Source organism: Gymnodraco acuticeps, unplaced genomic scaffold (genome assembly GCF_902827175.1).
Source record: "Gymnodraco acuticeps unplaced genomic scaffold, fGymAcu1.1, whole genome shotgun sequence".
NCBI lineage: Eukaryota > Metazoa > Chordata > Actinopteri > Perciformes > Bathydraconidae > Gymnodraco > Gymnodraco acuticeps.
This window is the reverse complement of record NW_022991375.1, coordinates 4268603-4291883: the sequence shown is the minus strand read 5'-3', so window position 1 is coordinate 4291883 and position 23281 is coordinate 4268603. Positions and strand designations below refer to the sequence as shown.

The 23281-nt window shown below is 42.6% G+C and overlaps 2 protein-coding genes across 3 annotated transcripts in view; both read left to right on the top strand.

The window, feature by feature from the left end:
* si:ch211-193k19.2 (uncharacterized protein LOC100034574 homolog) overlaps positions 1 to 23281 on the top strand; it is a 1126861-nt gene that overhangs the window by 107621 nt on the left and 995959 nt on the right. The gene's annotated exons all lie outside the window — the stretch shown is intronic.
* On the top strand, positions 532 to 21872 carry pdcd6ip (programmed cell death 6 interacting protein). 2 transcript variants are annotated; one of them, XM_034240938.1, is made up of 18 exons: positions 532 to 835; positions 4161 to 4215; positions 4303 to 4372; positions 5308 to 5435; positions 6574 to 6727; positions 7525 to 7625; positions 8742 to 8858; positions 8978 to 9200; positions 9872 to 9995; positions 10926 to 11103; positions 12102 to 12213; positions 16670 to 16839; positions 17284 to 17532; positions 17910 to 18044; positions 18274 to 18368; positions 19338 to 19455; positions 19561 to 19760; positions 20778 to 21872. In XM_034240938.1, the coding sequence occupies exons 1-18, from the start codon at positions 630 to 632 to the stop codon at positions 20983 to 20985; spliced, it is 2643 nt and encodes an 880-aa protein (XP_034096829.1). In that variant the 5' UTR covers positions 532 to 629; the 3' UTR covers positions 20986 to 21872. The 2 variants fall into 2 exon arrangements, with proteins under 2 accessions (XP_034096829.1, XP_034096828.1); XM_034240937.1 differs by having other exon boundaries at positions 8727 to 8858.

The window sequence follows — 23281 nt, the reverse complement described above, 5'->3', positions numbered from 1 at the left end:
GCCGATATATTGCTAAATGATGTGTGTTCAATCAGATATCTTCGCTGCAAACCAGGGGTCATGTCATATTCTGGCATGGTATGCTGTACAAATTACACAAACACTGTGCAGCTCCTTCAGTGACAGGTTGCTGTTACTGTAGGTTACTTGTTATTGTTGTCCACCTGGATGGGTACTTTTGTAAATTGTAATTTGTGTAATTTCTATCGCTATATATATATATCTATATTTTATGCATGCCTCTTATTTTGCCTCTTTACTTTGCTGTAACAATGTAAATGTCCCCTCTGTGGGACTAATGAAAGCATTCGGATTCTGATTATGAACATTGAAAGGAACAGGGAGTTTATAGAGCCCTACAATCTTTTTCTGCACATGGACCCCTTAATTGGTGAATCGGGCCAATTCCGTGGGAATACAAAGATTGTGTCTGTGAAGAGATAATTGTCCTTCATTGTAGTCCATTTCTCATTAAAGCTATACTGATTCTGCGCGGGGCACCTCTCCGTTTCCCATGACGTAATCTGACGTTCCCTGTCAGAAACCAGGAAGTGGGTCGTTCGCTGTTGTTTGTGTTCGTTGGTCGTCTCTGTTTTTCTGATTTAATACAGTGCTTTCACGGGGGCGAAATGGCGACTTTTATTTCAGTCCCGTTAAAAAAGTCCTCTGAGGTGGAGCTGGTGAAACCTCTGTCGAAGTTTGTCACAGCCACATATCCAGCTGGCGAGGAGCAGGCGGAGTATCTGCGCTCCGTGGAGGAGTTGAACAAGCTCCGCAAGAGCGCCCTGGGAAGGCCGCTGGACAAACATGAGAGCTCCCTGGAGATCCTGCTCAGGTAAAGACATGGTTCATATCAAAACTGACATAGATACCATTATTATATTCACCCATAGCAACCGGCTCACCTGTCGCGGTGAGAAAGCCAAGTCATTGCCGCACCCAGATGTGTTAGCATTTAGTTGCTAAGCTGGGAGCTAAACTTAGTCAAGCTAAATGCTAGGAAGCATTTCTCACCATAATGACTGACTCATGTGATATTCATGCCAAGTTTCCTTAGGAGGCTTACCGAGACTGTTTTTTACGTCTTAAACTGAACTGCCAGTTACTTTTGAAATAATAATAAGCCATGTTAGCCGAGCTAGTTAAGCTTGGTCTTATTTACTGAGGTGACTCCAAGTAAAGTGTACCTGGTTCACCTTAGCATTAGAATTAGCTTCAAAGTACAACTTTATTTAAACTCATTGTGAAACAAAGAACTCACAGAAACTTCAATAGCAAGGAAAGTGTATTTATATAGAACATTTCAACACAAGGCAATTCAAGAAGCTTTACAAAAACAGACACTAAGAGCAACAGAATTAGAAACAGGTTTATTGCCAAGTAGGCATAGGTATTATGGACATACATAAACACAGTTAAAGACAAGAAACTGTAAGAAAAACTATCAAAAAAACAATTATAACAATTATTTTTTTTAAAACAACGAGTATAACATTTAAATACTGATACATATTTACATGAAATATAGATATACCAAAAAACTATATGCAGTATATTAAGTCAAAAATACTGAGAATAATAAAATAAAAGATGTGAAGTAGTTGTGCAGGACTGACAGTACAATTAATATAATATAAACAAGATATTGTTAGCATAGTGTGCAATTATGTAATATAAGAACATAGCTAAAACTTACGACACAAGGTGACGGCATAGTATTTCATTCATCATCAGCTATTTCACCTGCCAATCTTTATTCATCATCTGGCTGCTCCTGTTCCTGAGTGTGCTGTTAGGGCTTTACCAAATGTCACAGCTACTAACAATGTATCCCCACTGCCAGCCAACAAACCATTAATACAAACCTTTGAGAACCTTTACGATTTTAGTTTTGTTAATTGCCCATCAAGGATAACACAAGAAAGTCACAGGACTCATTTCCATTGTGATCTTTGTTGTAGTATGTATACACACAGCACCAGGGAGACGTTCACCACTGGCTCCTCTGTCAGACGTCAGTCACAATCGGGCCACGTTTGGTCAAGGCCTTCAGTTTACTGGTAGCCACATGATCAGACATTTAATAGTGTTAAAAAAAATAGAAGAATAGCTTTTCATATTAGCAAACATACATGAATAAGATAAAGCCTAACAGATGTGTAGAAGTAAGGAAACTCATGGAGAAGTGATCCATAGAGAAGGCCTACCCTGGCTGTAAAATGTCACAGTGACAACCACTTTGCATAGAGGAACCTGGTCATGTTAAATAAACAAAGTGCCTCTGTCCAAGCGCCGTTAACCCTGCCTGGCTGTTGTTGACTGCCACATTTCTCTAATGCAATTATTAGGACATATACAAAAGTTATGACTCGGCACTATTGCTAAAGTAACCAACATACTGATTTCCTAGGTAACGTATAAATGCAGACTTTACTCTCTCCCATGTCAGTCTTTCTTCTATATGACTCATGAGTTATTTAATGCACAGGGTTTGGCCAGATTACGTCAGCTATGCATTTGAAGGTTGATGGTCTTCAATTTTTTTCTCCCCTGTGAGCCGTTTCCAGCCGCAGTGCAAAGTGGAACTGTCAAGCAAGTGCCAAGATTGAGGCTCTTTAGACATTAAAATGATACTCACGAGGTGCTGAGTGTCAAAAAGGCCAATAGTGCAGCTAACTGGACGAAAGCAGGACATCCACTTACCTTTAACACAAAGAGGTTGTTTTTTACTCATGTGACTTTGTATAGCTTTCCTGAGATGCTCTACTTGTGACGTCATGGATTAGTGGTCAATGTCTCGTGATCAGCTTCAGATTCTAATAAATGCTTCTAATCTAATCTTACATTTCAGCCAGTTCATGTTGATGTTAGGGGCTGCACTGATCCACAATGCCAAACAAGATATTTGCCCCAGTTTGAATCGTCATTACCATCTCTGAACTCATGTTACCCATACATAGAAATGATCCTAATACCAAATCTAAATTTAGGGGGAAAAGGGAGAACCTATCAACCTGATTTGAGGTATCAACATTTGTATTTGGAGACAAATTGTTGTCATGGGATGATGGGACTGTGATAAAAACACAACATATGTTTGTGGAGAATTTCCATTAGCTGGATTACCTTTATTTAAGATTGTTTGTCACTGAAAAAGTATGTTCCCTAAAGCGATTTGTCCTATCTGTGAAGCAATGCAACTATTATTATCTTAACTAAATGTAAGCCGAAGTTATTCAAATATGTTTTACTGCTATTTTAAGAGTTTTATGCATATTTTGATGATTTCTCTGATAAGATTTTGAATCACACTCATCCTGAAATACAATTGTCATGTCGTACCACGAGAAATAGAATCAGAAGCTCTAAAATGATGTGATTAGTGCTGCTTGAAAATCACAGGATCTGAAAGATGAATGCAAGCTCTACCTCCATTTTGCCGTGTCCATTTCTGTCTGCTGATATCGCCTCTCTTTGGCTTTCTGCACACATGTCGTCTTGTCAGCCATGTTTCAGGTAGCCAGGGCGACCGGCCCTATCCTTTTCAAAGCTGCGTTGACACACATCCATTATGTCACCATGGTAACCATTGTTTTGACCAGGCAGGTTTCTTTAGTCTTTAGTTAACCGGTAGACTCATCTCCTCTCATGTTTCCTCTGTTCATGTGTTTGCTCTTCTGTATCTGAAAGAGAAGGATAACAAACTTTAAGTGTTTGTAGTTCTATATATAACGTTTGTTTGTTTATGTTTGATGTTTGCACTCCCATTTCTACTGGTAGTGGAGAGTAGGGTGGTTGAACTGGTAAAAGGGGATTCCCTAACTGCATGTTGTCATTTCTAATAATAGACAGTTCACATCACAGGGAAAGATACCGACAAATAGTAGACATTAGACGAGTAACGTGCCAGATATTTTTTCCTGACTCATTGTTGAGTGTTTCTGAGATGGCAGAGTTTACTCAGATCTGCTGTTATGTCATTGCATCCGCTACCCTCTCACTGAGTTTCTGTTGCAATGTCTTTTATCTCCCTTTTTTCAAACTTAACTAGCAGTAAACATGAATTTCAAATGACTTTAAAAAGCAATACGAGCAAGTATGTTTGGGTTTAGATGCATACAAAAACATGCTTTAATCCTACCATTTCCTTCTCTCTCCAGATACTATGACCAACTGTGTTCTGTCGAGCCCAAGTTTCCCTTCTCTGAAAACCAGGTAACTGATCACACAGCAGCACACACTAGCCTGGACTAGCTCCCAAACAAAAACAACTTAAAACAAAGTGTCTCTCTGTTTCCTCAGCTCTGCTTAACCTTCACATGGAAGGATGCCTTTGATAAAGGATCGCTGTTCAGTGGCTCAGTCAAGCTCGGTGAGTGTCCAAGGAAGGATACCTGTGCATGTCACTGTGTAACTGCCATTGAAAGAAACCCAGGAGGAACAAACACAACTTTGGAATCTCTAGAGAATCGCTACACCTTTAGTGTGTACACAGATGGAGTTAGCTGCGTGTTAAAATGAGTTTAAGCCGTCGCTGGACTTTGCTCTCAGGATAAAAGATCTGTCATGGTGTGTTTAACTCCCTATCACTTTGTGTGTTTATCTCTCACACACACACCCAATGACAAACAAAGGGTTCTGATACTTAAAAGGTGAACTCAATGGATTTTTTTTATCAAGAAACAGGCCTGACAAGTTGGAGCTTTGTCTGAGGAAAGAATTCCCACTGAAGTATTTGTGTAATAAAGAGAAAACATGACTTGTATGGTGTTAACAGATACAGACGGCAATACATACAAATAATAAATAAAATATAATGAAAAATAAATAAATATTCTTAAGAGGGCTTTTTGTTGTGTTCAGCCTTTACAATTAAAATGTTATACTGTTGTTCACGCTTAAATGTTTTTTCCTCTTTGCTCAATTGTTGGAACTCATGACTGAGGGATTTTTTTCTGACCGAGACAGATTGAGAATAAAGCAGTAGAAAGTGTTGGTTGGACAAAATGCTGACCCCCACATAAAAACGAAAGCTGTCAATATCTTAGGATTTGAAGCGATCAAAGATAGATGTCACTTCACTCTCATGGCTAGTCCTATTCATCACTTTCTAGCTGAGGGAAAGAATCAGTCTTTATGTCACAGAATCAGCAGAAATTAACCAGTATGTCATGAAAGTGAAGGATTTTCTAGTTCAAGTTGTTCCTTAAAACAAAAACATAATAATGCCTTTTAAGATTCAGATGGCGACAACAAAAAAGTGCTCTCACAAATCCTTTCTTACTCTGGTGTTTTTGTGTGTTGCAGCGTTGGCCAGTATTGGCTATGAGAAGACGTGTGTGTTGTTCAACGCCGCAGCGCTGGCCAGTCAGATCGCCTCAGAGCAGAACCTGGACAACGACGAGGGGCTGAAGACTGCCGCCAAATTCTATCAGGTGAGAAAACTACCACACATTAATTAGGGCTGCTCAATTAATCGTATTTTAATCGCGATTACGATTATGGCTTACAACGATTGCGAAAACAACGTAATCGAAATAAAACGATTATTTCTTTATTAGTATTAGTACTTCTTTTTTTTTTTTTTTATATAATCTTTTTGGGTTTTTCAGTTGAATTATACTTAAAGTTCAGGGTAATCAACTGTTAAAAACATTCTGTTCACATTTTTTTTCTCCAATAAATGGATGTTTTCAAAGTCAATGAATAATCGCATTTAATAATCGCAATTACAATTATTGACCCAAATAATCGAGATTATGATTTTTGCCATAATCGAGCAGCCCTAGCCCTAACATTAACATACACTGCTTTATTATAGAAAACCTGAGGAAGATTACTGCATGAATTACGACAGTTATACGTTTTGTCAGATCTATGCAGAGGAACTCTGTCATGGTTTAGATTTTCACCTGAATCATATTTTAGGAGTCTGTTCACCTTTTATATTGGCAACATTGTTCTGTGTTTTATAAGAATATTAAAGACAATGGTGCATTACATTAGTATGTTAACTGATACTACTGTGTTTTACGCATTTGAATTAGTGCACAAAACACACCATCTAATCTTTTAATTTGTATGAAACCATGTAATATGTCATAAACAAGCGAGGTATAACTAGTCTCCCTCTATGTACAATATCCTTCCAAATGTATTATTTGTATTGAAATAGTTTTTGCCCCAAATTAAGTATCTAATTATTATAGCCTCCGGGGAGTCAATATTCTCAGTCAGTTTTAATCATTTTATCCCCAAATACTTTTCAATTTTGAGTTTGTGCCTCCTCTGTCTAGAATAGGGAACTTTTATGATTTTGAACCATAACGCTCCAATAAAGCTCTCAATATTTTAACCTTGCCATTCATATACATTCATGCAATTCATTCATGCACAAAAAAGCTCCTCTGGTAAAAATGGGGCAGCTTTTTATAAAATGTACATCATGGGATTGTTTCCCCTTAAAAAAATGTTTTACTTATTAAAATGAACTACACATTTGTGAAGCAGGTATGAAAATAACAAGAGATTTACGAGCAACAACCATTGACAGTCTGTTTATGTGTCTCACAGCTGGCCAGCGGAGCGTTCGGTCACATCAGGGACACGGTGCTGTCCGCTCTCAACAGGGAGCCCACCATGGACATCTCCCCCGAGACCGTGGGCACCCTGAGCAACATCATGCTGGCCCAGGCCCAGGAGGTCTTCTTCCTCAAAGCAGCTTCAGGTACCAAAGGACACATCAAGGGCTCCAAACCCACACAGAGGTTACTGTCGAATAGTGAGAAATATCTGGTCCTTTGTCTTTTCCCGAACACTTTTCCTTAACCTCAGTGAAAACGACATGGGGTTAAGGAGAGCTCTGAAGGAGATTCAGTAGGACATAGAAATAGAATATCCTGCATTTATACAGGGCGACATGTTAAGGATGCGCCAACTAGAAAGGCACTTTGAGAGCGCATATATCCGCCAACACCAAAAGCCCTATATGGCACTTATACGAAAGTGAAAAATAATGTGTGTTTAAGCTTAGTGATTCGGATACGCTCTAACATTTAAGAGGTTCTTTCTTGGCCCTGTGGTACGCTCTTCAAATAACTTTAATGTAGTTATTTTTTCTGTAATCCTGCTGAAAGAAAACAAACCAAAAATAAAAACACAACCTTTAGTCATGCACATGTTTGCCTTGAGATGAATGTATTGCGTTATCAGTTGCATGTCTTTACTCAATTTACACACAGCCTCATGTCCCAGTTCTGTCTAGAGTTGCTCATTAGAGAATAGATTTAAAGGTTACATCATGACATCAGCTCTAAAAAGAAAGCCTATTTTTCTTGCTAAAGTAGTGAGTTTTTGTTGTTAATTCGTTTTTAATCTCATCAAAACAGACATCAGCTGAAGAGACCACTCTGAAAACCACTCATCATTATTTAGTTAGCAAATCTTCTGGCCAGCTTGTGATTTGGGTTTTTCTTAAGTGTTTGTTTGATATGTACACTTAAAAATGGCTTGTTTCCCAAATAGATAAGATGAAAGATGCTGTCATCGCAAAGTTGGCCAATCAGGCTGCAGATTACTACGGCGACGCCTTCAAGCAGTGCCAGTACAAAGACAACCTTCCCAAGGTATGTGAAGGACACACACACACACACTGACCTCAACAGTGTTGGGAAGACGCACACAGAGTTTGGATTCTGTATGGTGTGTGTTTTCTGTCTGAATGTGTGTTTTGTATGTGTGTATTCCTGGAAAATATGCTTGAAGAGCGGTACTCAGGTTATGGGACTGTCTAAACTTCTCTCTTCTCATTGGTCTATTTTCACTCTAATTACTTTACTACTAAGCTGTTTTGATCTGATCACGGGCATAATTACTTACTGTCTGTCTTGATATTATGACTGATACACATTATGAGGTTAATAAAAACAGCAATATGTATCTTGCACAGGCTGTTCGTAAGTTCAGATTCCGTCTAGTTAAAAGATACACTTGATACAAATATAGCATAATGATACAAACTGGGGAACAAATTCAACAACATTTTATACCATAAATTACAAATGCTCTGTCAGGAACTCCAGACTAAATGATTAAATATCGGTTTACTGTTTAACTACACACTACTTGGATTGAAATACATATATTTTACCAAGTTTCCATAATATCCCTGAAATGATTATAAAATGATCAGCTAAAAGAAAATTCATCAGTCTTTCTCTCTTCATGATCTCACTGTGTCCAAGATCTTTGTGGGTTCTGGATTGTTTGGACCTTCAGATATTTCCTTTGGTTTTCTGGGAAACTGTGATCAGCAATGTTTTCATGAAGTTATCGCTTAGTTTGGACACATGAAACAAGGCCAAGTGAATTGATCTGAAAATGACTGTTTCTGGGTTCTTCCTGAGTGCAGTGACGTTGGATGAAGGTTTAGCAGCTCTTGCTAAAAGATCAAACACTCATGGCCTGTTCTGTTTCTCTCTCTCGTTGTCTTCCTTTCTTCCTGCATGGTGGTGGTGTTGGCATTGATTGTATGTGTGTGCGCACGCTTATGTTGTGTTTGCACACCTCTGACTGCTTGTGCCTGTTTGTGATTGGCTTTCGTCATGCCATTTGTGATTTGACCTCGCTGGTGTGCGTCTGCCATTTTTGTTTTTTGCCTTGCCATCGTGCGTGTATACCTGTTTGCGTGCCTGCGTGTTGCTCTGTGGTTGCCTCTCCCTGGTCAGTATTTTTATTTTCAGGAAGTGCTGCCGGTGCTGGCGGCCAAGCACTGCATCATGCAGGCAAACGCTGAGCTGCACCAGAGCATCCTGGCCAAGCAGAAGAAACGCTTTGGAGAGGAGATCGCCCGCCTGCAGGTACACGGCCTCACATACATTCTTAGAAAAAAAAACTGGGTGCCTTGAAGTTTCATATAAAAAAACTAGAACAAATATTCATAAAGCACCTCCATCCTCTCTCCTGCTCGGTTCTCCAGCACGCAGCAGAGCTGGTGAAGACGGTGGCAACAAGTCACGATGAATACGTCAGCGTTAAGGACCTGACAGAAAAAATCAATAGAGCGCTCACCGCAGCAAAGAAAGACAATGATTTTATTTACCACGACCGCGTGCCTGAGGTCAAGGATCTGGAACACATCGGCAAGGCAGCGCTGGTCAAACCCACCGCCATCACACCGCCACTCAGCCAGAAATTCGCAGGTAAGATAACCAGACACTCAACACAGCTCCTTTTATAGGGGAGAGAGTTTGACACACTTGGAGATACTTTTAAATCTGAATTTAACAGATAAAACCCTGTGTCATTTTCTGTCTTTGAACCACCAGTTACATTTACTCTACAGGGTTTAAATCTAAAAGATTGCTAAATATATTGCTTTGACACTTAATCCACTCATACTTGTAAATAAGGTAAAAAAGTTACAAAAAGTTTTTAGTGTGTGTCAATTTAGTTTTTGTATATTGTCAAGAAAAAGTCCAGCTCAGTCAGGCTAGCTGTTCTCTCTTTACCAGTTTTGAAGCTAAACTAAGATAGTGACAGGTAACTCTACCTTATAAAACAGGACGTTTAATTCTTATTCTCATCTTACTCTTGGCAAGAAAGAAAAAAACTATTGCTTTAATGTCTTGTCTGTAAACATTAGGATTTATACAGCTCATTAATGCAGTTTGTTGTAAAACTGAAGTGTGGGACGAGACGTTCTGAAGCCAAATCACATTAAATATAAAAGGCGGCATGACAATCTTATCTAAACTCTCTAAAATGATGACCACAAACTTATTGTAAAGGGAATGGATGACTCCAAATGGGATCTTAACCCCTGTTTGGCTTGTTTTTTAATTATTTGTTTGTGTGTTTCCCATCTCTTCAGACCTGTTTGAGAAGATGGTTCCCATGGCGGTGCAGCAGTCTATGAGCATTTACGGCCAGAGGAAGGCTGAGACTGTGAACAGACTGGTGGGCACGATGAGGGAGGCCACCAACCTCTGCAACGGGTACGCTGCCCTGAGCAACATATCCATGGGTTCTTGTGACTCAATGAATGGTTATTTTATTAGAAACTCCTAATGTAAATATGTACAAAGTACCATTTAACATTTTGATAAAGTGTCTTAGTGTAGTGTTCCTAGTAGCAGGTATCATTATATCTGAAGACACTATTAAGTCCTTAAAGCTGGGGAAGGCAGTTTATTTTTGGCATCAATGGGCAAATAAATTCATACCTTTCAGCGTATTTAAATTTGGAGTCAACATCACCCTGATCAATGATTGTAACCCCACTGCTATTCTATGATAATTACTGACCTTTTTTCTTTGCAAACTTGTTGGCCTGGAAAGCCATGTAAGGTAATTGTGGTTTGAGGCTTTAGAGAGCTGTGATAATGCAAAGCTGAGCTTCAGAGCAAATGTCTAACCTTAGCCTTTTACTTACCGCAGTTGTAAGCTATTGGTTAAAGGATGTCACAATTCTCTTAATCTTTTAAATGTGATATTTCCAGGGTTTTTGTGTTTTTCAATCTGTCTGTAATTGGTTGCTTTGAAGTGTAAACAGTTGTTGACAGTGCTGGAATAGCATTTTTCCTGCAGGATATTTAATCTGTGTTTCGCCTTTTTGAAGAGACATGTTAGCTCATCTACATCTGTAGAACAGCTTACAGGATCATCCTCTCTCTGATATGACCTCTATATGACAAAGTCTTCTGGGTAGATTCTCTAAAGCCTGAGATCAGAACCCAGAGGGGAAAGTTTAGTTTTCTCTCTGTCCACTTGAGTTACAATATGTTTACATGTTATTATGAAATATTGCAATTGATGCAACCTGTCCTATCCAAGCTTTACTAGTTAGAGTATTTTTCCTAAAGAAGGTGCGCACTCAATGTTTTGAAACCATAGTAACTGACGGATGTTTTGTAACTGTCCATCAGTGTGTTGGCGTCCTTAAACCTGCCCGCTGCTCTGGAGGACCTTTCAGGAGACTCCATCCCACAATCCATTGCTGAGAAGGCCCGAGCCGTGGTGCAGCTGGGAGGACTGCAGAGCATCGAGCAGCTGATCCGAGATCTACCTGAGCTCCTGACCCGCAACAGAGAGATCCTGGACGAGGTCAGACACACAGAAACACACTCAGTTAATCATATGCTAATGCTTTGTAGATCCCATAACCAGTGATCTGACCGTTAACACAAATGTATTTAAAAAGTAAAGCAGGCACTTTCAGAAGTACAGCCTTTAGAACAGCTTGTTTGTCGTATGGCTTTGCTTTTTATTGACAAAGAAGTGTATTTATGTAATGCCGTATAGCAGCTTTTCTGCTACCAGAAGAAGAACACATGAATGCTAATAACTCCTAATCGTTCCTAATGGCGGGAATCCCAGATCAGGATCATCTCTGAAATCTAATCCACTGATCTCTGGGCCAAGAACTGTCTGTCCACCAGCTCAAGCCAACCCATTGTTTGTTTTTTACACATCTTTATGACAAACAAATAAACAGACAGACGGAAGTAAAGACATAAAACACAAACTGCTTCCAAATCTGTTGGCAGAATGGAAAAGTCCATGCCAAAATGTCCTGATTTTCCCCCAAAAAGTAGTAGAGACAAAGAGAAAGAACATTTCCGCTGGCCAAAAAGTAAATTATGTACAAGGTTCACACTATAAACTATATCTAGCAAGGTTGGGGTATGCACTGAGACCATGTTAAAACAAGAGTTTCAAGAAAATAGATGTATTCAAGTTAATTGAAAGAAAATTGAAAAGACACAGGAAATGGTGATAATCAAATCAATTTCTAAATAGATTAGGCTTGTTGGTTAGGTAGATTAGCATTTTGAAGATTTCTTTGAGCTCTCTGAACCTTTTTTTTTCAATTGAAATTCATTTTATAGACAAAATGATGAATTGGTAAATGAATAATTAATGTTGGTTTCTGCCCTATATGAAATTATATTCTTTAAGAAAAAACTGTTCTCCAAAGTTAGATAACTCTCACACATGGCCCAGAAACAGTACATTAACAATAAAGGTGTAACCATCTGAGGATCTACTGTGTGTGTTAGGAAGACACTGAGGGTGTTTGTTTCTTGTTTGTTCGTCTATAGGCTCTGAAGATGCTGAACGATGAAGAAACAACAGACAACGAGCTGAGGAGCAAGTTCAACCAGCGCTGGAACAGAACCCCCTCTGGAGACCTCTACAAGCCCCTGCGTGCAGGTAAACACACATAGACAGGCACATACATACACATAGTCAGACACACAGACACATAGACAGAAACACTGACAAATAGACAGACACACACAGATACCTAGACAGACAGACACACAAACAAACAAACACACAGATGCATAGAAACATAGTCACAGACAGACACACAGACAGAGACACACACACACACACACACACACACACACACACACACACACACACACACACACACACACACACACACACACACACACACACACAGACACATATAAAGATAGCCAGACACAGATGCGGCTTTCACACCAGCGCTTTTCCCTTTCTAGCTCCGAGCTAGAGCTTTTCTGGTTCAGCTCCGGTTTCCCTTTTCTGCTCCCGCTCTGTTCACACCGCCCAGCACCCGACTGGTGCTGCCGCTGCTGCGTCATGACGTCACCGTTTACATCGCTGATTTGTTCCCCAACGGCATTACGGCGCTCACAACAACAACGGGGAACTGCGTCGGGTCGATGATCGTGTTGCTTTTAATCACACGAAGCCAGATTAAATTGAATAACGACTTCTCCAACCTTATACTTTGCTCCAGAGTGCCGTGGTTCATTGTTTATTAATGTGTTTCTGCAGCATTTACCGACCGCTGCAGTGTTGGCTGCTCTTCCACGGGAGTTTATTCTCCTCCGTTAGCTCCCGGTTAGCTCACACTGCTGCGGCCGCTCTAAAGTATTCACTGTCCGACTCACACAAGCAGCTGATACATATCCTCAGTTCCCCTTACGGTGTGTCCACACAGCAGCTTTGACCAAATCTTGAAAATCCTGGAGCTGGGCGTGTCTGACAGCTTGGGGATTTCGCGACCAACAACCAATCACATGAATATCCCGCCCCCGACATACAAAGCAAAAAAACCCGGTTCTTCTACACTATTGTCAAATAGGAAGGGCTATGATGAACATCTATTTTTTTAACATTTTGAACATTTATGAGATTAATGTTTATGGTGCTATTTTATGCTACATTCCATGCTGGCTAATGATACTGTCTATGCTTGCTAGCAACGAAGTAAACTAGCAACGAAGTAAACTGGATATAAAATCCCCAAACAAGCGAAAACCTACCAGTTTCACCCACTGTCTCTGCCACCTCCCTCCATGCCTGGTTTCTCCGGTTTGTATCCCGGTAAGTAAATAGGGACTGGTCATAAAGAACCGGGTGATTTGCTACCGCAATAACTAAGTTCTCCTCCATTTTTGTGGAATATAGAAATGAACTGCGGGTCTGGTTCTCCCAGCTTGCACGCGGTTTGATTGGCTAGCGCTTGAACTGTCAGATTTGCATAAACGGATCTGATTGGCTGTCGCTTCCAGCTCAGCCTCAAAAGTTGAACATTGTTCAACTTTGGAATCCTGAACATCCTGGAAATCCTGGAAATCTTCGCCTCGCCCCCCCACAATGCAGTTCGGCGACAAGCGAGGGAAAGTGACGTCATCCCCATTCAAAGTCAATGGGCGGAGACGCACTGGAAGCGGTGGACAAATCGCCAAAAGCTGCTGTGTGTACGGGCCGTTAGCCTAAGTGAATGTGTGTCAGTCTGAATTGAAGCTGTTTGGTATCACAACGCTGTTATGAAAGTTTCTCTGGTATAAAATGGGTGATGTTAGCATAGCAACCGAAGCTAAACTGACTACTTGCTATTGCTATCCTATTGTGGCATAAACCGTTTTCTACAGGCACATTTTACCGGCGTATTTTTATTATGATTCTACTTGTGATAGTCGGACACGACAACCTGTGCAGCCCATGTATTGATTCCATCCGATAGCTGCTATAATACAAAACAAAACGTCTGCCTCTCTCCACAATGATCAATAACAATGAACGGATGGTCAAAGTAAGGTACAAATAAACAGAATCACACGAAGCCTGGTTAGTGTTGCCTGACTTTATAAAGTGTGTTTATAAGCACTACTGCTTGTAGGCAGGCATGACAGTCGACCCATGTTCAGGGGAGGAGGGTTTAGTTTCCTGCACGCCTCGACGTAAGAGAGACGTAAGCGACGCCACCTCTTAGCTCCGAAGCTCTTGCCTCTAGACCGACAATTTTTTGGAGCTGGAAGTGAACCCGATTCCGGAGCTAAGAGCCGGCGCCGCTGCGGTGTGAACAGGAAAAACCGGCGCTTTTCAGGCTCCAGCTCCGAGCCGGAGCTGAAAAAGCGCTGGTGTGAAAGGGGCAATAGACAGACACACAGAAACAGACACATAGACGCATAGAAACATAGACTCACAGAAACAGACACAGAAGCAGACACAGAGACGGACACAGAGACGGACACAGAGACGGACACAGAGACGGACACAGAGACGGACACACATAGACGGACACACATAGACGGACACACATAGACGGACACACATAGACGGACACACATAGACACACAGACACATAGACAGACACACAGACAGACACATGGACACACAGACAGACACATAGACAGACAGACATACACATAGACAGACAGACAGACACATAGACACATAGACACACAGACAGACACATAGACACACAGACAGACACATAGACAGACAGACAGACACATAGACAGACAGACAGACACATAGACAGACAGACAGACACATAGACAGACAGACAGACACATAGACAGACAGACAGACACATAGACAGACAGACAGACACATAGACAGACAGACAGACACATAGACAGACAGACAGACACATAGACAGACAGACAGATAGACAGACAGACACACAGACAGACAGACACACAGACAGACAGACAGACACACAGACAGACACACAGACACACAGACAGACAGACAGACAGAGACAGACACAGAGACAGACAGACACATAGTCACACAGACAGACACACAGACAGACACATAGACAGACAGACACATAGACACACAGACAGACACACAGACAGACACATAGACACACAGACAGACACACAGACAGACAGACACATAGACACACAGACAGACACATAGACACACAGACAGACACATAGACACACAGACAGACACACAGACAGACACATAGACACACAGACAGACACATAGACACACAGACAGACACATAGACACACAGACAGACACATAGACAGACAGACAGACACACAGACACACAGACAGACACATAGACAGACACATAGACAGACACATAGACAGACACATAGACAGGCACATAGACAGACACATAGACAGACACACAGACAGACACACAGACAGACACACAGACAGACACACAGACAGACAGACAGACACACAGACAGACACACAGACAGACACACAGACAGACACACAGACAGACACACAGACAGACACACAGACAGACACACAGACAGACACAGACAGACACACACACAGACAGACACACAGACAGACACACAGACAGACACACAGACAGACACACAGACAGAACAACACAGACAGACACACAGACAGACACACAGACAGACACACAGACAGACACACAGACAGACCACACAGACAGACACACAGACAGACACACAGACAGACACACACAGACAGACACACAGACAGACACACAGACAGACACACAGACAGACACACAGACAGACACACAGACAGACACACAGACAGACACACAGACAGACACACAGACAGACACACAGACAGACACACAGACAGACACACAGACAGACACACAGACACACAGACACACAGACAGACAGACAGACAGACAGACAGACAGACAGACAGACAGACAGACAGACAGACAGACAGACAGACAGACAGACAGACAGACAGACAGACAGACAGACAGACACAGACAGACAGACAGACACACAGACAGACACACAGACACAGAGACGCATAGAAACAGACAGATAGACACATAGACAGACAGACAGACAGACAGACAGACACACACACAGACAGACAGACAGACAGACAGACAGACAGACAGACAGACAGACAGACAGACAGACAGACAGACAGACAGACAGACAGACAGACAGACAGACACACAGACAGACAGACAGACACACAGACAGACAGACAGACACACAGACAGACAGACAGACACACACACACACAGACACACACACAGACAGACAGACACACACACAGACACATAGACAGACAGAGACAGACACACAGACAGACACACACACAGACACATAGACAGACAGAGACAGAGACAGACAGAGACAGACACACACACAGACACATAGACAGACAGAGACAGAGACAGACAGAGACAGACACACACACAGACACATAGACAGACAGAGACAGAGACAGACAGAGACAGACACACACACAGATAGACAGAGACAGACACAGTTTACACGTCTTTTTTTTGCCGTGCTTCATTGAAGTTTATCTACATGTCATCCACTGCAGTCAAAGCTTCCCAGTTCTTCCTCTCTCCACTTCCTTCTCATGTCACCTCTAACCTTCCCTCCCTTTTCTCCCCCAGAGGGATCTAACTTCAGCAACATCTTGGACAAGGCTGTCCAGGCGGACCAGGTGGTGAGGGACCGCTACAACGCCCACTGTGACATGATCACCCTGCTGTGTAAACCAGAGAACGAGCTCAACGCTGCCATCCCGTCCGCCAACCCCACCAAGACACTGCAGGGCAGCGAGGTCTGTTTTATGTTTGTTTGAACAGCCAGAAAATGTAAAACCTTTTTATTCTTAAAGGTTGTTTTTTAGCTTGAGCGGTGTCACCTACCAAGGTATTTAGTGTGTCACTTAAACATAGACTCCTGCTGTACAGAAATACCCAGTGGACATTTTTTGCTTTATGGCCCTGTCCCTACTTCCTACAGTAGCTCCATTTTTCATTTTATTTGCTGACTTGGCATTGTGTGTCTCTTGGGAACTTAAATAACTAAGCAAGCAGAACTGGGAAAGCGCATGAAAGAAGTCTCTCCACAGCTACACTTTATTCGTACTTAAGAGGACAAACAATTGTATAGTGGAGGCATCATAAGTGCGAGAGGCCTGATTAGAGCACTAAAGGTCAAGATGTGTAAAACTGAACTGCTCCTTTTGTTCATTATCTCCATCTTCCTCCTTTACGCGCAGGTTGTGAACGTGCTGCGCTCCCAGCTCGCCCAGCTGGACGAGATGAAGCGGGAGAGGGAGACCCTGGAGGGAGAGATCAAGGCTGTTACCTTTGACATGTCCACCGTCTTCCTAACTTCGCTCGCCCAGGACGGGGCCATCAGCGAGGAGCAGATGTCACTCTCCAAGCTCGACCAGTTGTACGGCGCCTACAACCAGAGGGTGCAGGCCACGCTCCGCACACAGGAAGAGCTGCTGGGACAAGTTCAGGTAAACTCTAACACACCGTTCGTGAGGAATATCATTTGTCAGAAGAAAAATAGTGAGCAGAAAGTGGCCTAAATAATGGAGAATGTTTCTTAACTTGGTCACGTGTCAGAAGCTTTCCACCAACTTAAAGAGTGAGCTAATAGTTGACCTTCTTCTGTATTACACCAAACTTTTCTTACTAAAATCAGTGAAGCATTACCTATATCAAACAAAAAACACATGCAAGTATCACAAGAGTTCAGATAACATCCAAAGAGTGAATAAAACCCTCTCAGTTGCAAAGCTATGTGTGAAGAAGTAATTTATAGTTTACTGTGCATAAATAAACTTGCGCTCTGAGGCGGTTAATCTTTTTTTGACCTGTGATCTTCTTCCAGACGTCCCACCAGGAGTTCAGCAGTCTGAAGCAGTCCAACACAGAGGCCAACCAGAGGGAGGAGGTCCTGAAGAAGCTGGCTTCAGCCCATGACAGCTACGTTGAGATCAGCAACAACCTGCGCGAAGGCACCAAGGTACTCACTCAGCACAACGCGCCGCACCACTATACTGCATTGATGCACTTTTTACCTGGTTGAATAAAGGAGATATATATATATATATATATATATATATATATATATATATATCTCCTCCTCTCTCTCTTGTGGCAAACTTGTTTTCTTTGTTTGTTTTTTGTGAGTCACGGTGTTTTTGCAGGGCCGGTGATTTATATATGTCCCTTTTTTGTTCTTCCCTTTTTAGTTCTACAACGACTTGACAGAAATCCTGCTTAAGTTCCAGAATAAATGCAGTGACATCGTTTTCGCTCGCAAGACAGAGCGGGATGAACTACTTAAGTATGTACTTTCCTGCTTTTTGGCTACCAGATAGGCTTGTGTTATTAAAGTCTTATGGGTTGGCCAGGGAATAAAATAAGCCAACTAGCTCTAAGTTGAATGCAGTATAACGGCCCGTACACACAGCAGCTTTTGGCGATTTGTCCACCGCTTCCAGCGCGTCTCCGCCCATTGACTTTGAATGGGGATGACGTCACTTTAATTGTGGGGGGGCGAGGCGAAGATTTCCAGGATTTCCAGGATGTTCAGGATTCCAAAGTTGAACAATGTTCAACTTTTGAGGCTGAGCTGGAAGCGACAGCCAATCAGATCCGTTTATGCAAATCTGACAGTTCAAGCGCTAGCCAATCAAACCGCGTGCAAGCTGGGAGAACCAGACCCGCAGTTCATTTCTATATTCCACAAAAATGGAGGAGAACTTAGTTATTGCGGTAGCAAATCACCCGGTTCTTTATGACCAGTCCCTATTTACTTACCGGGATACAAACCGGAGGAACCAGGCATGGAGGGAGGTGGCAGAGACAGTGGGTGAAACTGGTAGGTTTTCGCTTGTTTGGGGATTTTATATCCAGTTTACTTCGTTGCTAGTTTACTTCGTTGCTAGCAAGCATAGACAGTATCATTAGCCAGCATGGAATGTAGCATAAAATAGCACCATAAACATTAATCTCATAAATGTTCAAAATGTTAAAAAAATAAATGTTCATCATAGCCCTTCCTATTTGACAATAGTGTAGAAGAACCGGGTTTTTTTGCTTTGTATGTCGGGGGCGGGATATTCATGTGATATTCATGTGATTGGTTGTTGGTCGCGAAATCCCCAAGCTGTCAGACACGCCCAGCTCCAGGATTTTCAAGATTTGGTCAAAGCTGCTGTGTGGACACACCGTAAGAGTGAGAGCTGATGCATGTAGATAAAGGAACACAGCAGCACAGTCCCTGTTTGTGATGCTAGAGTTCTTGTTTCAGGGACCTGCAGCAGAGCATCGCCCGAGAGCCCAGCGCTCCATCCTTCAACGTCCCGGCCTATCAGAGCGCCCCAGCAGCCCCCGCTGGAGGCCCGACCCCTGCACCGAGAACCGTCTTTGTAAGCAGCCACTCAAACAAAGTCAAACGTTCAATACCTTTGCAGCAGATGTGAGGCTGATGGTTGGATATTGATCCGTCTGTCTTCTTTTCCATTCCCTTGTAGACCGGACAGCCTCAGCAGGCCCAGCAGCAGCCCCCCCAGATGAAGCCCAATCCCCCAGCCAGGCCTCCTCCACCGAGCTTCAACCCTCAGGCAGCCTCCCCCAATCCCGCCACAACCCCCACTGGCCCTCCCAACAGCAACCCACAACCTTTGGCCCCCCCATCCCAGGCCCAGGGACCCCCTTACCCCAGCTACCCAGGGTGAGTCACATCACAACATACAGATTCTTCTGAGTACTAAAGTACACACAGAAGTCATTCCTCTTTAACAAGAATGACCAGGGTTGGGCCAGGGTTATCTGACCCGTATGCAGTCTCTCTTTTCAAATTGAACCAAACAAGATAACACGGGTGTATCCCCTAGTCAGTGACTGCCTGGTAACAACCTCAGATAACTATTTCCAAAGTAACAAAGACAGAAATGCAGATTTATTGAATTATTCCAGCCAATGTTTGCTACATCCATCCATCCATCCATCTTCTCCCGCTTATCCGTGGTCGGGTCGCGGGGGTAGCAGTTCCAGCAGAGAGCCCCAAACTTTCTTTTCCCTGGCGACATCAACCAGCTCTGACTGGGGGATCCCAAGGCGCTCCCAGGCCAGCGAAGAGATATAATCCCTCCACCTGGTCCTAGGTCTACCCCTTGGTCTCTTCCCAGCTGGACGTGCCTGGAACACCTCCCTAGGGAGGCGCCCAGGTGGCATCCTAACTAGGTGCCCGAACCACCTCAACTGGCTCCTTTCGACGCGAAGGAGGAGCGGCTCAACTCCGAGTCCCTCCCTGATGACCGAACTTCTCACCTTATCCCTAAGGGAGACACCAGCCACCCTGCGGAGAAAACCCATCTCGGCCGCTTGTATCCGCGATCTCGTTCTTTCGGTCATGACCCATCCCATGTTTGCTACATATGGTTCTAAAATGTTTCACTGGCTATGTGGCAACAGTTAGACATGTACCAGCTTGTCTAAGCCTTTCGATATAACCTGAATATGACACTTAGAACAGGCGTCCGATCTTTATGTTTATAAAAAAAAGTTTATTTAGAACATTGAAATGTTAAAAAACCATACATCAAGAATGTGTCCAGGCATGTTTTAAAACAAATATATTGATCTTCTTATCATGTTGTCATAAAGGATTTCCCATATCATCTTCCCATATTTCCCAAGTATAACTCAAACGTTGACGTCTGTTTTCTCTGTTGCTCTGCCCATGCAGGTACTATCAGATGCCTATGGGCTACAATCCATACGCTTATGGCCAGTACAACATGCCCAACATGCCCAACATGCCGTACATGCCGTACCAGCAGACTCCAGGACAGGGAGGCTACCCAGCAGCCCCTCCTGGCGGACAGCCCTACCCTGGCTACCCCCAGCAACCCCAGCAACCCCCTCAACAGCAGCCCTACTACCCTCAGCAATAACTCCACACTCCCCTCACCCCCTCATCCCTCTTATCACCAGTTAACACCAAATAAAAAATAACCCCAGCAATAACAAGTTATCTCCATTAGCTCCCCTCTCATCTTTTGTTTTCTCTCACTAACAGCAGCTATAGAAACTCAAGTTAGGTGCGATCTCAGAGCTGCTCTGCACTTCCTTTTCTACATCTCATTCTCTTTTCCCTCCTGCCCTCTGTTTTCTACCCTAGCTCATGATTTTGGGTTCTTTTTTCTAAATTATTTTCAGCCTTTTAACAATGCACTAACCCCCTGTTTTGCCTGTATGGTTATTTTTGAAGTACTCATTTTCTAATGGTTTTGTTAATTGTTTAAATTAAACCCTAACTGGTGTCCATTGATAACTGACTCTTTGCCTGGGCTGGACTGCTGTAAAACACTCGTGGAGGCGCACAGAATCCTTTGTTTTCTGGTTAGGGTTTATGTGTTGGGTGGGCGGGTGGGTGGTCATCTGATAGGAGGGCACAGCGTCACCCGCAACCCCCACCCACTCAATCAACCCCCAGTGCTTCTATATCAACTATATTCCTATTTTTGTAATGAATACCAATGCCTCGCTGATGTATAAACCTATAAAAACGAATGGCCTGTAGGTTTTCTAATGTAGAAGATGACTGTTGAGACTTTTGCTCTTTTCGCTTTCACCCAGGGAATGTTGGTATATTTCTGTGTTACAATCAGACGCTATACAAGTGGGAGAAATAGCTCTATTATATAAATATATGTATAAATAAGACTATGTGGTTAACCAAGACACTCTTTGTGCTGCACTCTCATGCTCTTTGTGTTTATTTTTATTCCTCAGCTCTAATGTGATTAAAAACACCAACTGCCAGCCAGAATATCTTTAACTGTGTTTTGTTTTTTTGTATCAAGCTGTGGACATTTGTAAAGCAGCCAGAAGAGGGCAGTCCTGCAGCTCACTGAGAGAGCAGCAGCTGACAAGAAGTTCACCAGTTATCTCTCCTCTTAGCCAATCGGAGAGTGAGTTGTGCCATCCTACTAATCGTACCCCTTTTGACCTCCGAACATTGGGGGCAGATCCCATTTAGATGACATGCAAATTACGTTCCGGTGAGGTTATGATCTCATCCAATCATATTTCCCCGCAGGTGATTTCTCCACAGACAGATTTCATCCCCAGATATTTATTCAGTGTCAGGAGACGCTAATGATTTCACATATCTCCTCCTTATGAGTGTGTGTGTGTGGCAGGGAGGCAGATGGCAGCGCAGTTTGGTGTCTGGAAGGATGCATGGAGATGTTGGCAGAGAGCTGCTGGTTCCCTGCCTGCATCCATCACTCGACTTCTCTCTCCATTTTCCCCTCTCTTCTCTTCGTCTAATCTATCTTCTAGAGTTCCTATCTGCTTAAAAAAAAAACACCATATTTCACTTTCCCCCAGCGCTCTCCCATCCTTTGTTTCCCTTCCTCACACTCTCTTCATCATATGTTCCTTTGCTTCTAAGCTTCTTTTAAAAACCACCTGGCTTTTTATATCCTCAGCTGAGAGAGCTGCTCTCTCCTCCATTTATTTTCCCTCTCCCCTGGCTCATCTGTTTTTGCTTACCATTTGTCTGTTCAAACTGCAAATCGTTGGCAGTGAGTTGTCTTCACTGGTCAGTGGTCAGTATCTCTTGGCTCATGAACGTCTCATAACATCACGTCAGTCTCCAGAGTGTATGTGTGTTTGAGAGAGTGAAACTCATAAGGAAGGATACACACTTTTAATCAGATCTAACAGCTCACATCTCCTACTGGAAGTGACACAACACTTGCACACAGTCATGTCCCTCTCTCTCTCTCTCTCTCTCTATCTATACAGCATGCCGTTGCTGCCAAAGCCAATTGTAGCTCTGGGTGTGTTTATCAAAGGTGTCTGCGTCTCAAGCGCTTAATTTTAACAAGACGTTCTCCACCAGAGGAGTGTCATATTTTAATTGGTCTGAAACAGAATAAAGGCAGTGAACAGAGCACTGCGGTGACAGGTATTAATTACCTTCTGCCTAATGGCTCCCAAACTATACGCACTCAGCCATATTGGTGCTCACACTATTCTTACACCCCCACTCTTTCCTCTCATCGCTTTTCTCTCCTCCTTACCATGTGTTCGACCGCAATAGGGCTGAATCCTGTGTTTCATTTGCTGTGATGTTGATTATCACAAAAATACCCAATTAAAGTTGTGAATTCTCTAATATATTAATAATTATTCCAAATTAGGAGCTACTTCAGCCTATGCCAAGGGGTATCTGTTAAA